Raw genomic sequence first — 16,257 nt, forward strand, 5'->3', positions numbered from 1 at the left:
GCAAGAACTTAAACTTGTTCCTCCTCCTGCACACTCCAGTTTAATCTTTGTCAGGCCTGCCTCTGCAAATTTTTCCCAGCCCTAGATACGATTTTTGCCGAGTCTTTTGCGAGTCAGACTGTGTATCCTTTTATTCCCGCCTTGGCGCACGAATGCCGCCTGTAATTCGCCTCCAAGCCGTGATGAGAGCTGCTATGTCCTGCAAGCTCTCAGGGCAGGCTGCTTCTAAGACCTCCCCTGACGTGAGCACTTCAGGGCAATGATCCCGAGTCATTTTCACCAAACGTACAGTCACACCTCCGGGCTCATTGGAGCCTCGTTCCCACCGTCACGGCAGTCTCCACCCACTCCCTTTCTCCAAGTTTTCCTGGGAACACTGGCCAGAGCTTTGACCGGCCACTAACACCGGCAGTAGATAGATTTGGTTCGTATGAGGACAGGGGCTGGGGGCTGGGGATTAGGGATTATGTCACTTCCTTCGACCATGCACACACGAAAAAGTGCCCCGTTACAATCATCAGCCATGTTGGATTACGTCACTTCCGCCGGCCATACACGCATGAAAAAGTGTCCCGTTACGTTCATCAGCCATGTACGCACGAAAAAATGTCCCGTTACGTAACGAACGAACGGAGGAGGACGGACAGACCAGCTCACCAGGACGTCTCGCTATGAAAAGTATTAGGCGGTAATAAACAGCCAGGAGGTAACGAATATAAGCCTACTACTACACGTGTTATGAACGCCGGATACATACAGCCAGGCAACCATGTGTTTTGGCGCGCTGTACTTCCACGACGCGCAACGGCACCGGCAAGTTTTTATTACTACCTCCTCTCAAGTTCTGATCTCCTAATACTTCACAGCAGAGAAGCGCTGTTGGTCGGAGCCCGTAGGTACTTCCTTCGCACGCCTAACCTAACCTAACCTAACCTAAACTAACCTCACCTAACCTAATCCATATGCTAATCTATGCTAACCTAACCTAACCTAAACTAAACTAAACTAAACTAACCTCACCTAACCTAATCCATATGCTAATCTATGCTAACCTAACCTAACCTAACCAAACCTAACCTAAACTAACCTAACCTAACCTAAACTAACCTAACCTAACCTAACCTAATCCATATGCTAATCTATGCTAACCTAACCTAACCTAACCTAACCTAAACTAACCTAACCTAACCTAAACTAACCTAACCTAACCTAACCTAATCCATATGCTAATCTATGCTAACCTAACCTAACCTAACCTAACCTAAACTAAACTAAAATAAACTAAACTAAACTAAACTAAACTAAACTAAACTAAACTAAACTAAACTAAACTTAACCTAACCTAACCTAACCTAACCTAACCTAACCTAACCTAACCTAACCTAACCTAACCTAATCCATATGCTAATCTATGCTAACCTAACCTAACCTAAACTAAACTAAACTAAACTAAACTAACCTAACCTAATCCATATGCTAATCTATGCAAACCTAACCTAACCTAACCTAAACTAAACTAACCTAACCTAACCTAATCCATATGCTAATCTATGCAAACCTAACCTAACCTAAACTAAACTAAACTAAACTAAACTAAACTAACCTAATCCATATGCTAATCTATGCTAACCTAACCTAACCTAACCTAACCTAAACTAAACTAAACTAAACTAAACCAAACCTAACCTAACCTAACCTAACCTAACCTAAACTAAACTATACTAAACTAAACTAAACTAAACTAACCTAACCTAATCCATATGCTAATCTATGCTAACCTAACCTAACCTAACCTAACCTAAACTAAACTAAACTAAACTAAACCTAACCTAACCTAACCTAACCTACTCAAACCTAACCTAACCTAACCTAACCTAACCTAATCCATATGCTAATCTATGCTAACCTAACCTAACCTAATCCATATGCTAATCTATGCTAACCTAACCTAATCCATATGCTAATCTATGCTAACCTAACCTAATCCATGCCAATCTATGCTAATCCGTATGTCAATCTATGCTAATCCATATGTTAATCCATGCTAATCCATTTGCCATTTTGTATTTCTAGTAATTTACACCAACTTCGAATCATGTCGTCACCATTGCAATTTTCGTTACGGCCGCCATCTTGAAAATCCGCAATTTTTATGTTAGAAAATCGGGAAAAATTTTAAAAATCATTAAAAAAATTAAATAATCGAATTAAATAAAAATCTTAAAAACCACTGTTGCAGTTATTGTTACGGTCGACATCTTGGATTATATAAATGTTGCATATTTCGTTACACCCGCCATCTTGGTTGAGTACCATATCATTCTTACACTTTTCGTTAAGACCGCCATATTGGGTCCTATTAATGTTACAATTATCGTTATGGTCGCCATCTTTAAATTTAGACACCATCTTGAAAATCTTTATTTATTATACGATTTTAATGAAAAAAAAGTTCAAAATTCATCAAAAAATTAACTTAATAGAATTCTGTTTATATCGATTCCCGTCCTTGATTCGAAACCGGCGAGGGCAAAAAATATAAAATCAACAGATCCTTCCTCCACAGAAGCCACCTTCAGACTGACCTACCTCCACCAATAACAAGGTATTTACCATCAGCTGGTATGACGTCACCACACCTTTGACCTTGACCTTGACCTTGACCTTTGACCTTGACCTTGAAATTTAACCTTAACCTTGAAATTTAACCTCGACATTGATCTTTGACTTTGACCTTGATGTCCATCACGGATCCGTCATTTTATGTTCAGTACATGCTAGCGGTCATTGCCACCATCATGTTTTCGTCTGCTGGAGGTCACCATATTGTGTGTACTTGTCTTACCATCATGCAAATTCTATTCTAACATGCTACAGTGCAGTAATAATTTATTATTGCTGAGGTGCCCACCATCTTGAAATTTGACCGCCATGTTGAAATCATGTAATTATTTAGTTAGAAATGCGGGAAAAATTCCAATAGTCTCCGAAAAAATCAATTATTAATTTACAAATTGAATCGATGGATCCATGTCCACGGTTAGATTCTTGACCAGTGACAGTTGTAACTAATTATTAAATAAATTTTAAATTCTTTTTTCCGTTACCTTTCGCGGAGTTTATTAATCATAAGTCAATATACCTAACCAAAGAATTAATACAGTGACGATAAGCCTATCATGAAAGTCTAATTTTTGAATAATCTGAATAACCTATAAGCCGTTCATGTACAAAACCGCACATAAAGAACAATTGTCTTCAGTCCATGAGACCGAGTCATGTCATTATCAGACGTATAGGCTAGTCATTTCAGGACCACATGACCTTCGTCGTTAGCTAATTATATTCAATTAATCCATCGTGACATTTTTATACATTCTAAAGGAGCAAGTAACCTTGAAAAATATTTTAGTAACACCAAGAGGTGATAAACTAGTAAATATTCAATCACTACATTTTGTACTACGCACAATCAACAAAAAGGAAGCACCATCAACGAAAAGACAGCACCACCAACGAAAAGGCAGCACCGACTACGAAAAGGCAGCACATTTGGAAGCACCGACTACGAAAAGGCAGCACATTTGACAGCACCGACAACGAAAAGGCAGCACATTTGGAAGCACCGACAACGAAAAGGCAGCACATTTGGAAGCACCATCATCGAAAAGGCAGCACATTTGGAAGCTCCATCAACAAAAAAAGGCAAAAAGGAAGCACAAGTTACGAGATCTAAGTCTTAGTTAGAAATCAGAATACAAGAAATAAAAACATTAAATTCTTATAATTTAAATTATTTATTTTATTGCTTTACATTATACAAATGCAAGTAAAACAAGCCATTATTGTATGTAGCCAGCATTCCTCAGTTCCTTGAGTATGAAGGATATTTCTTTGATGCACGAATAGTTTCCTGCACAAAGCGAACCATGTAAAAGTCTTAGCCGGTCAACCAATATGTTTGGATCTTTCCATGATGTGTAATCAATCTCTTCTACCACCATCTTCCTTGCACCTTTATAAATATTACGATCTCTGGTGTCTTCCGTTTTACCACCAACCTCAGGGTAACTTTCATGTTTGAGACGGTGATCATCACAAGCTTGATCAGATTTATTTAATATATCACGTCGTTTCCACCGTTTCGGTCTCAGGACACCGCCACATTCTTCGATCTTGGCAGCTTTAGGTGTTTCATCATAGTCTATGTCTTTGTCAACTGCCTCAGAGTCACTGTAACATCACACGGAAAAGTTCAGAACTCCAATTCGCTGTGAAACCTTTCTCAAAGACACCTTTCTGCTTGGAGATTCTCACAATGTCACCAACATTAGCTTTATGCTTGCGTGTATCTTTCTTATTCGTGTTGGTGAATACAGTCCCAAGCAGACGATCGTCCTTTACATCTGTCGATGGTACATCCTCCATCGAGTACGACGTTAAAGTCGGTAAAGATGCCATCGAAGTCTCAAGAACAGGCAGTTACGCGACTTATGCACCAGAAGAAACAAACTAGGTGATCCGTACACCGTCGACGGCAGTAACAAATTGGGCGTCCTGCTGTCTAGGACTCGTTTTTATACATTAACCGGTTTGAATAATACGCTAGTCAAATCAAGAACAATTTACTAAAATACTAGAGTCAAAACAACATTAAAAAAATAGACGTACCATCAACAAAAAAGGCAGCAAATTTGGAAGCACCGACTACGAAAAGGCAGCACATTTGGAAGCACCGACAACGAAAAGGCAGCACATTTGGCAGCACCGACAACGAAAAGGCAGCACATTTGGAAGCACCGACTACGAAAAGGCAGCACATTTGGAAGCACAGACTACGAAAAGGCAGCACATTTGGAAGCACCGACTACGAAAAGGCAGCACATTTGGAAGCACAGACTACGAAAAGGCAGCACATTTGGAAGCACCGACTAAGAAAAGGCAGCACATTCGGCAGCACCGACAACGAAAAGGCAGCACATTTGGCAGCACCGACAACGAAAAGGCAGCACATTTGGAAGCACCGACTACGAAAAGGCAGCACATTTGGAAGCACCGAATACGAAAAGGTAGCACATTTGACAGCACCGACAACGAAAAGGCAGCACATTTGGAAGCACCGACTACGAAAAGGCAGCACATTTGTAAACACCATCAACAAAAAGGAAGCACAATCGGAAGCACATTCATAGAAAAGGAAGCACAATCGGAAGCACAATCACAAAAAGGAAGCACATTTGGAAGCACAATCACAAAAAGGAAGCACATTTGGAAGCACAATCCACAAAAAGGAAGCACATTTGGAAGCACATTCAACGAAAAAGGAAGCACAATCATATAAACAACGCACAATCGGAAGCACAATCAACAAAAAGGAAGCACAATCGGAAGCACATTCATAGAAAAGGAAGCACAATCGGAAGCACAATCACAAAAAGGAAGCACATTTGGAAGCACAATCACAAAAAGGAAGCACATTTGGAAGCACAATCCACAAAAAGGAAGCACATTTGGAAGCACATTCAACGAAAAAGGAAGCACAATCATAGAAACAACGCACAATCGGAAGCACAATCAACAAAAAGGAAGCACATTTTGGAAGCACCATCAACAAAAAGGAAGCACATTTTGGAAGCACCATCAAAAAGGCAGCACATTTTGGAAGCACAATCAAAAAAGGCAGCACATTTGGAAGCACCATCAACAAAAGAAGGAAGCACATTTTGGAAGCACAATCAAAAAAGGCAGCACATTTGGTAACACAAGTTACGAGAACTAAGTCTTAGTTAGAAATCAGAATGCAAGAAATAAAAACATTAAATTTTTACTTTTAATATTTAATTTATTTCTTAAGATTATACAAATAGAAGTAAAATAAGCCATTATTGTATGTAGCCAGCTTTCCTCAGTTCTTCGAGTATGAAGGATATTTCTTTTATGCACGAATAGTTTCCTGCACAAAGCGAGCCATGTAGAAGTCTTAGCCGGTCAACCAATATGTTTGGATCTTTCCACGATGTGTAATCAATCTCTTCTACCACCATCTCACTTGCTTGTTTATTATAAATACTTTTAATATCACAATCGTCCCAGTGATCATAATAAGCGTTATCAGATTTATTTATTATAACACATCGTTTCCATCGTTTCGGTCTCAGGACACCGTTACATTCTTCGATCTTGTCAGCTTTAGGTGCTTCATCACAGTCTATGCTTTTGTCAACGGCCTCAGAGTCACTGTTACAATCACTGTAGAAGACATCCTCTTCACCCAGATTACCATATGAATTCGATATCGATGATGTCGAAGTGCCATTATCGTCTTCATGCTTCCTTTTTAGGAGTCCATCATTTTTACAAAGTAAGAAAGATCTACTTGAATTCGACTGGAATGTATTCTCACTTTTCACGTTAAGGATTCTTCCATTGTCTTCATTCTTCCATAAATCATCATCGTCCTTCAATTTAAGTTCTTCGTCGAGATCGGAAGAGCCACGAACATAATCTCTCTCAAGACAAGGAAAATTATTGTCGTAATGCAGATCACTATTCCTTAGTCTAGTAGATCCATCGTTGTACTCTGGCTTGTACGCAGGCTTAACGTTACAAGTTCTGTCATGTCTTTTTAAGCTCTCTCTCCGCGTAAACGACTTGCTACATCGAACGCAACTTATCATATTGCGTAGTGGATTTTTAACACAGTCATTCTTCTGGTGTTGTCTTCCATTCTTTCTCAAGATAAATTCTTTGCTGCAAAACTTACACCTGTGTCCTTTCGATACAGCGACAGACACCGAATCAGGATTCATATTAGTTACTGTGACTAATGTTAGATACAAACAGACAGTTTTCCAATTGGAACCATTACTTAAATATAATTTTTTAAATATTTCTTAAACGAGAGTTATCTCATGCAAAGGTACTTGTTGTAAGTAGTTCTGCTTTTCAACAACAGATGACACCACGTATTGCTTGCAGGTAAATATTATTTCTTTCTTTCATGCGGGATGCAGGATTCTCACTAACGATCGCAATACAGGGATGGCATCGCTAGACTCCAAGGAGAAGGTAGTTTGTTCATCCAGTTAGTGTTTCTCAGATTTCTCAGGGTATATATTATTATTATATGACTGAATAATGATTTTTTTAAAATTCCACCTAATAAAAATAAAATAGAAGCACTCAGAGAAAACCATCAGGGATGATGTCGTTTATAAACATCATAAATTACCAATTTTTTTTAAAAAATTCCAAATTTAATTCTGATTAAGCAAAGAGTTCACAAGCCCGCTTGTGCTAGAACTCTTTGCTTAATCAGAATTAAATTTGGAATTTTTTAAAAAAAATTGGTAATTTATGATGTTTATAAACGACATCATCCCTGATGGTTTTCTCTGAGTGCTTCTATTTTATTTTTATTAGGTGGAATTTTAAAAAAATCATTATTCAGTCATATAATAATAATATATACCCTGAGAAATCTGAGAAACACTAACTGGATGAACAAACTACCTTCTCCTTGGAGTCTAGCGATGCCATCCCTGTATTGCGATCGTTAGTGAGAATCCTGCATCCCGCATGAAAGAAAGAAATAATATTTACCTGCAAGCAATACGTGGTGTCATCTGTTGTTGAAAAGCAGAACTACTTACAACAAGTACCTTTGCATGAGATAACTCTCGTTTAAGAAATATTTAAAAAATTATATTTAAGTAATGGTTCCAATTGGAAAACTGTCTGTTTGTATCTAACATTAGTCACAGTAACTAATATGAATCCTGATTCGGTGTCTGTCGCTGTATCGAAAGGACACAGGTGTAAGTTTTGCAGCAAAGAATTTATCTTGAGAAAGAATGGAAGACAACACCAGAAGAATGACTGTGTTAAAAATCCACTACGCAAGTTGCGTTCGATGTAGCAAGTCGTTTACGCGGAGAGAGAGCTTAAAAAGACATGACAGAACTTGTAACGTTAAGCCTGCGTACAAGCCAGAGTACAACGATGGATCTACTAGACTAAGGAATAGTGATCTGCATTACGACAATAATTTTCCTTGTCTTGAGAGAGATTATGTTCGTGGCTCTTCCGATCTCGACGAAGAACTTAAATTGAAGGACGATGATGATTTATGGAAGAATGAAGACAATGGAAGAATCCTTAACGTGAAAAGTGAGAATACATTCCAGTCGAATTCAAGTAGATCTTTCTTACTTTGTAAAAATGATGGACTCCTAAAAAGGAAGCATGAAGACGATAATGGCACTTCGACATCATCGATATCGAATTCATATGGTAATCTGGGTGAAGAGGATGTCTTCTACAGTGATTGTAACAGTGACTCTGAGGCCGTTGACAAAAGCATAGACTGTGATGAAGCACCTAAAGCTGACAAGATCGAAGAATGTAACGGTGTCCTGAGACCGAAACGATGGAAACGATGTGTTATAATAAATAAATCTGATAACGCTTATTATGATCACTGGGACGATTGTGATATTAAAAGTATTTATAATAAACAAGCAAGTGAGATGGTGGTAGAAGAGATTGATTACACATCGTGGAAAGATCCAAACATATTGGTTGACCGGCTAAGACTTCTACATGGCTCGCTTTGTGCAGGAAACTATTCGTGCATAAAAGAAATATCCTTCATACTCGAAGAACTGAGGAAAGCTGGCTACATACAATAATGGCTTATTTTACTTCTATTTGTATAATCTTAAGAAATAAATTAAATATTAAAAGTAAAAATTTAATGTTTTTATTTCTTGCATTCTGATTTCTAACTAAGACTTAGTTCTCGTAACTTGTGTTACCAAATGTGCTGCCTTTTTTGATTGTGCTTCCAAAATGTGCTTCCTTCTTTTGTTGATGGTGCTTCCAAATGTGCTGCCTTTTTTGATTGTGCTTCCAAAATGTGCTGCCTTTTTGATGGTGCTTCCAAAATGTGCTTCCTTTTTGTTGATGGTGCTTCCAAAATGTGCTTCCTTTTTGTTGATTGTGCTTCCGATTGTGCGTTGTTTCTATGATTGTGCTTCCTTTTTCGTTGAATGTGCTTCCAAATGTGCTTCCTTTTTGTGGATTGTGCTTCCAAATGTGCTTCCTTTTTGTGATTGTGCTTCCAAATGTGCTTCCTTTTTGTGCTTGTGCTTCCGATTGTGCTTCCTTTTCTATGAATGTGCTTCCGATTGTGCTTCCTTTTTGTTGATTGTGCTTCCGATTGTGCGTTGTTTATATGATTGTGCTTCCTTTTTCGTTGAATGTGCTTCCAAATGTGCTTCCTTTTTGTGGATTGTGCTTCCAAATGTGCTTCCTTTTTGTGATTGTGCTTCCAAATGTGCTTCCTTTTTGTGATTGTGCTTCCGATTGTGCTTCCTTTTCTATGAATGTGCTTCCGATTGTGCTTCCTTTTTGTTGATGGTGTTTACAAATGTGCTGCCTTTTCGTAGTCGGTGCTTCCAAATGTGCTGCCTTTTCGTTGTCGGTGCTGTCAAATGTGCTACCTTTTCGTATTCGGTGCTTCCAAATGTGCTGCCTTTTCGTAGTCGGTGCTTCCAAATGTGCTGCCTTTTCGTTGTCGGTGCTGCCAAATGTGCTGCCTTTTCGTTGTCGGTGCTGCCGAATGTGCTGCCTTTTCTTAGTCGGTGCTTCCAAATGTGCTGCCTTTTCGTAGTCTGTGCTTCCAAATGTGCTGCCTTTTCGTAGTCGGTGCTTCCAAATGTGCTGCCTTTTCGTAGTCTGTGCTTCCAAATGTGCTGCCTTTTCGTAGTCGGTGCTTCCAAATGTGCTGCCTTTTCGTTGTCGGTGCTGCCAAATGTGCTGCCTTTTCGTTGTCGGTGCTTCCAAATGTGCTGCCTTTTCGTAGTCGGTGCTTCCAAATTTGCTGCCTTTTTTGTTGATGGTACGTCTATTTTTTTAATGTTGTTTTGACTCTAGTATTTTAGTAAATTGTTCTTGATTTGACTAGCGTATTATTCAAACCGGTTAATGTATAAAAACGAGTCCTAGACAGCAGGACGCCCAATTTGTTACTGCCGTCGACGGTGTACGGATCACCTAGTTTGTTTCTTCTGGTGCATAAGTCGCGTAACTGCCTGTTCTTGAGACTTCGATGGCATCTTTACCGACTTTAACGTCGTACTCGATGGAGGATGTACCATCGACAGATGTAAAGGACGATCGTCTGCTTGGGACTGTATTCACCAACACGAATAAGAAAGATACACGCAAGCATAAAGCTAATGTTGGTGACATTGTGAGAATCTCCAAGCAGAAAGGTGTCTTTGAGAAAGGTTTCACAGCGAATTGGAGTTCTGAACTTTTCCGTGTGATGTTACAGTGACTCTGAGGCAGTTGACAAAGACATAGACTATGATGAAACACCTAAAGCTGCCAAGATCGAAGAATGTGGCGGTGTCCTGAGACCGAAACGGTGGAAACGACGTGATATATTAAATAAATCTGATCAAGCTTGTGATGATCACCGTCTCAAACATGAAAGTTACCCTGAGGTTGGTGGTAAAACGGAAGACACCAGAGATCGTAATATTTATAAAGGTGCAAGGAAGATGGTGGTAGAAGAGATTGATTACACATCATGGAAAGATCCAAACATATTGGTTGACCGGCTAAGACTTTTACATGGTTCGCTTTGTGCAGGAAACTATTCGTGCATCAAAGAAATATCCTTCATACTCAAGGATCTGAGGAATGCTGGCTATATACAATAATGGCTTGTTTTACTTGCATTTGTATAATGTAAAGCAATAAAATAAATAATTTAAATTATAAGAATTTAATGTTTTTTTTTCTTGTATTCTGATTTCTAACTAAGACTTAGATCTCGTAACTTGTGCTTCCTTTTTGCCTTTTTTTGTTGATGGAGCTTCCAAATGTGCTGCCTTTTCGATGATGGTGCTTCCAAATGTGCTGCCTTTTCGTTGTCGGTGCTTCCAAATGTGCTGCCTTTTCGTTGTCGGTGCTGTCAAATGTGCTGCCTTTTCGTAGTCGGTGCTTCCAAATGTGCTGCCTTTTCGTAGTCGGTGCTGCCTTTTCGTTGGTGGTGCTGTCTTTTCGTTGATGGTGCTTCCTTTTTGTTGATTGTGCGTAGTACAAAATGTAGTGATTGAATATTTACTAGTTTATCACCTCTTGGTGTTACTAAAATATTTTTCAAGGTTACTTGCTCCTTTAGAATGTATAAAAATGTCACGATGGATTAATTGAATATAATTAGCTAACGACGAAGGTCATGTGGTCCTGAAATGACTAGCCTATACGTCTGATAATGACATGACTCGGTCTCATGGACTGAAGACAATTGTTCTTTATGTGCGGTTTTGTACATGAACGGCTTATAGGTTATTCAGATTATTCAAAAATTAGACTTTCATGATAGGCTTATCGTCACTGTATTAATTCTTTGGTTAGGTATATTGACTTATGATTAATAAACTCCGCGAAAGGTAACGGAAAAAAGAATTTAAAATTTATTTAATAATTAGTTACAACTGTCACTGGTCAAGAATCTAACCGTGGACATGGATCCATCGATTCAATTTGTAAATTAATAATTGATTTTTTCGGAGACTATTGGAATTTTTCCCGCATTTCTAACTAAATAATTACATGATTTCAACATGGCGGTCAAATTTCAAGATGGTGGGCACCTCAGCAATAATAAATTATTACTGCACTGTAGCATGTTAGAATAGAATTTGCATGATGGTAAGACAAGTACACACAATATGGTGACCTCCAGCAGACGAAAACATGATGGTGGCAATGACCGCTAGCATGTACTGAACATAAAATGACGGATCCGTGATGGACATCAAGGTCAAAGTCAAAGATCAATGTCGAGGTTAAATTTCAAGGTTAAGGTTAAATTTCAAGGTCAAGGTCAAAGGTCAAGGTCAAGGTCAAGGTCAAAGGTGTGGTGACGTCATACCAGCTGATGGTAAATACCTTGTTATTGGTGGAGGTAGGTCAGTCTGAAGGTGGCTTCTGTGGAGGAAGGATCTGTTGATTTTATATTTTTTGCCCTCGCCGGTTTCGAATCAAGGACGGGAATCGATATAAACAGAATTCTATTAAGTTAATTTTTTGATGAATTTTGAACTTTTTTTTCATTAAAATCGTATAATAAATAAAGATTTTCAAGATGGTGTCTAAATTTAAAGATGGCGACCATAACGATAATTGTAACATTAATAGGACCCAATATGGCGGTCTTAACGAAAAGTGTAAGAATGATATGGTACTCAACCAAGATGGCGGGTGTAACGAAATATGCAACATTTATATAATCCAAGATGTCGACCGTAACAATAACTGCAACAGTGGTTTTTAAGATTTTTATTTAATTCGATTATTTAATTTTTTTAATGATTTTTAAAAATTTTCCCGATTTTCTAACATAAAAATTGCGGATTTTCAAGATGGCGGCCGTAACGAAAATTGCAATGGTGACGACATGATTCGAAGTTGGTGGAAATTACTAGAAATACAAAATGGCAAATGGATTAGCATGGATTAACATATGGATTAGCATAGATTGACATACGGATTAGCATAGATTGGCATGGATTAGGTTAGGTTAGCATAGATTAGCATATGGATTAGGTTAGGTTAGCATAGATTAGCATATGGATTAGGTTAGGTTAGGTTAGGTTAGCATAGATTAGCATATGGATTAGGTTAGGTTAGGTTAGGTTAGGTTTGAGTAGGTTAGGTTAGGTTAGGTTAGGTTTATTTTAGTTTAGTTTAGTTTAGGTTAGGTTAGGTTAGGTTAGGTTAGGTTAGCATAGATTAGCATATGGATTAGGTTAGGTTAGTTTAGTTTAGTTTAGTTTAGTATAGTTTAGTTTAGGTTAGGTTAGGTTAGGTTAGGTTAGGTTTGGTTTAGTTTAGTTTAGTTTAGTTTAGGTTAGGTTAGGTTAGGTTAGGTTAGCATAGATTAGCATATGGATTAGGTTAGGTTAGTTTAGTTTAGTTTAGTTTAGTTTAGGTTAGGTTAGGTTTGCATAGATTAGCATATGGATTAGGTTAGGTTAGGTTAGTTTAGTTTAGGTTAGGTTAGGTTAGGTTTGCATAGATTAGCATATGGATTAGGTTAGGTTAGTTTAGTTTAGTTTAGTTTAGTTTAGGTTAGGTTAGGTTAGCATACATTAGCATATGGATTAGGTTAGGTTAGGTTAGGTTAGGTTAGGTTAGGTTAGGTTAGGTTAGGTTAGGTTAGGTTAAGTTTAGTTTAGTTTAGTTTAGTTTAGTTTAGTTTAGTTTAGTTTAGTTTATTTTAGTTTAGTTTAGGTTAGGTTAGGTTAGGTTAGGTAAGCATAGATTAGCATATGGATTAGGTTAGGTTAGGTTAGGTTAGTTTAGGTTAGGTTAGTTTAGGTTAGGTTAGGTTAGGTTAGGTTAGGTTAGGTTAGCATAGATTAGCATATGGATTAGGTTAGGTTAGGTTAGGTTAGTTTAGGTTAGGTTAGGTTAGTTTAGGTTAGGTTAGGTTAGGTTAGGTTAGGTTAGCATAGATTAGCATATGGATTAGGTTAGGTGAGGTTAGTTTAGTTTAGTTTAGTTTAGGTTAGGTTAGGTTAGCATAGATTAGCATATGGATTAGGTTAGGTGAGGTTAGTTTAGGTTAGGTTAGGTTAGGTTAGGCGTGCGAAGGAAGTACCTACGGGCTCCGACCAACAGCGCTTCTCTGCTGTGAAGTATTAGGAGATCAGAACTTGAGAGGAGGTAGTAATAAAAACTTGCCGGTGCCGTTGCGCGTCGTGGAAGTACAGCGCGCCAAAACACATGGTTGCCTGGCTGTATGAATCCGGCGTTCATAACACGTGTAGAAGTAGGCTTATATTCGTTACCTCCTGGCTGTTTATTACCGCCTAATACTTTTCATAGCGAGACGTCCTGGTGAGCTGGTCTGTCCGTCCTCCTCCGTTCGTTCGTTACGTAACGGGACATTTTTTCGTGCGTACATGGCTGATGAACGTAACGGGACACTTTTTCATGCGTGTATGGCCGGCGGAAGTGACGTAATCCAACATGGCTGATGATTGTAACGGGGCACTTTTTCGTGTGTGCATGGTCGAAGGAAGTGACATAATCCCTAATCCCCAGCCCCCAGCCCCTGTCCTCATACGAACCAAATCTATCTACTACCGGCCAGGGTCGGGCTGTCCCAAGGCCACGACTCCAGTCCCAAAAAGTACATTATTATGCCACATAGCGGCAGTTTTGCGAATCCCTTCCCCTGGGTGTTTGAACGCCCGCTAAACACCTGCCCTCTGGCATCTCCCGCAGTAACCAGTAACACGGAGTTCCTTCCCAGGCCACCAGAGCGCTGGCCTAGTCTGCTCCGTAAGTCCCATGCTGCTACCAGTCGCCTCGTGTGAGTCGACCTCTACTTGTTTCAGACACACCTCAGTAGGTCGCGCTGACTTCGGCCAGTACCACCAACTTCGAGATATCGAAGTCAGTATTTCTCGACAAGCCCCTCTGTAATCTTCAGAACCTTTCGGTCCGGAAGCCGAAGCCTCCCCCCTTTCTTTTGTTTAACTTAGCCTTTTAATTACGAGTCTCTGCCGCCCCAATTTGACTGTTCTCCGCGGCTATAAACTGACCACTCCGTATCTCCGAAATCATGACGTGTCTCCGTTTTTCTTTTAAGATGTAATCAGCTAGACAAGGGATATGATTCCCACAACTGTAGTGATTAGCTTTTAGTCAGTACATGTAGGTCTACCTCGTAAAAGTAATCATATTTTATTCAGCATAATTTATTAATTTTTTTTTTAATCATGGAAACATCCGCGACAACCGCGAGTTCGCGAGCTCAGCGCCCGGGCTGACCCTGGAAGCCATCTCCCTGTTTGGTGAGTTTTGACAACCTTTACTCACAGACCATCCGCGTGATTAGAAGGCATTTTCTGCCTATTTTGCCTGCTGTCTGTGAACCAGTCCTGAACATATGTGTTTCGGAGCTGTTCACATACAGGGTCCAAGTACTGGACAGTTCCAGAACCGGACAGATTCCAAGGACCGGACAAGTTCCCAAGGACCAGATGCTGAACTGACCACTCCACTCTCAAGTCCTTCCTCCATCAATGGGCACGACTAAGGCACCCGGACGCCTCGTTAGCAGCATAAATTTGGTCAGCCATCGTCAAACTTCCAGATCTTCAGTTTTTTAGATCTTCAGAATAACATTAAGCCACGATATTGTAAAAGTAACTGAATCTGTTTATTGTTGCGTATTTTATTTAAATTGTGTTAATAATCAATGAAATTGTCTAATAATGGCCAGCCCATTATTTTAATAATGTGATTTTAAATCCATGTTATATATGTATGTGTGTGTGTGTGTGTCAATCAACTTATAAAAAATCATGTGAAAATAATCAAAAGTAAAATAAAAACAGAGGTACTAATATCTAGACGAAATCATTATTTTTGCCTTCTGAAACCAAAAGATCCACTAGTTACCTCCAGTCATCAAGAGAGACTGAGGAGTGTAACAATGTCAAGCTTCATCAAATATCTCGCAACAAGCATGTGAGGTCCGACTGATCTAAAACACAAGGATCTTCGGATGCGAGGCCCAGAGGCATGTACACGTGGCCCAGAGGTCTGGACGCAAGATCCAAAGGTCTGGATAAGAGAACTATAGGCCTGGATAACAGACCCAGAGGCCTGGATAACAGACCCAGAGGCCTGGACGCGAGACCCAGAGGCATAGACACGAGACCCAAAGGCCTGGATAAGAGAACTATAGGCCTGGATAACAGATCCAGAGGCCTGGACGCGAGCCCCGGCTGAAGAGACTCACCATCGTGCTGGTCAGGTCCAGGAGTGCAGCGGCTGAGGCAACGAGACCAGGACTGCGATTCTGCGCTGCGGGTTGTGACGATTACCGCACGGGTCGCAATTGGAGGCAATTCACCTTCCACGAGGCAGTTGAGCGACGCGGCCCACTCCATCCTCTCCCGGACTCCGCCCCCGCCCCCCAGTGACGCACCAGCCGCCTCGTCTGCTAGCGGTCTTGGTAGCGGCGAGGCTCTTTCCCCAGGAGTCGCGGCTACAGAGCGTCCCACTCTTAGACTGCAGTGTGGAAGTCTCTCTTCTGACACACTCCGACTGATAAAGTCTTAGGGCTCAGGACACAGCCAACTGTCTGGTTAGCTGAGTGCGGTAGAGGGGCTGAGGCGGTGACTATGCTGGGTTGGTGGCCCCAGCCGCTGGTCATTGCCG

The 16,257-nt window shown here is 39.9% G+C and overlaps 1 protein-coding gene across 1 annotated transcript in view; it reads right to left on the reverse strand.

The window, feature by feature from the left end:
- The window catches only part of LOC134528793 (aminopeptidase N-like), a 59,159-nt gene extending 43,173 nt beyond the window's left edge, over positions 1-15,986 (reverse strand). The window contains exons 1-2 of the mRNA XM_063362461.1: positions 15,950-15,986; positions 15,836-15,867 (exon numbers count right to left, since the gene is read on the reverse strand). Of these exons, the coding sequence (XP_063218531.1) occupies positions 15,836-15,867; positions 15,950-15,986 (69 nt within the window). The remainder of the gene's footprint in view (positions 1-15,835; positions 15,868-15,949) is intronic.
- Positions 15,987-16,257: the final 271 nt, after the last annotated feature.

This window comes from Bacillus rossius, chromosome 1 (genome assembly GCF_032445375.1).
Source record: "Bacillus rossius redtenbacheri isolate Brsri chromosome 1, Brsri_v3, whole genome shotgun sequence".
Lineage (NCBI taxonomy): Eukaryota > Metazoa > Arthropoda > Insecta > Phasmatodea > Bacillidae > Bacillus > Bacillus rossius.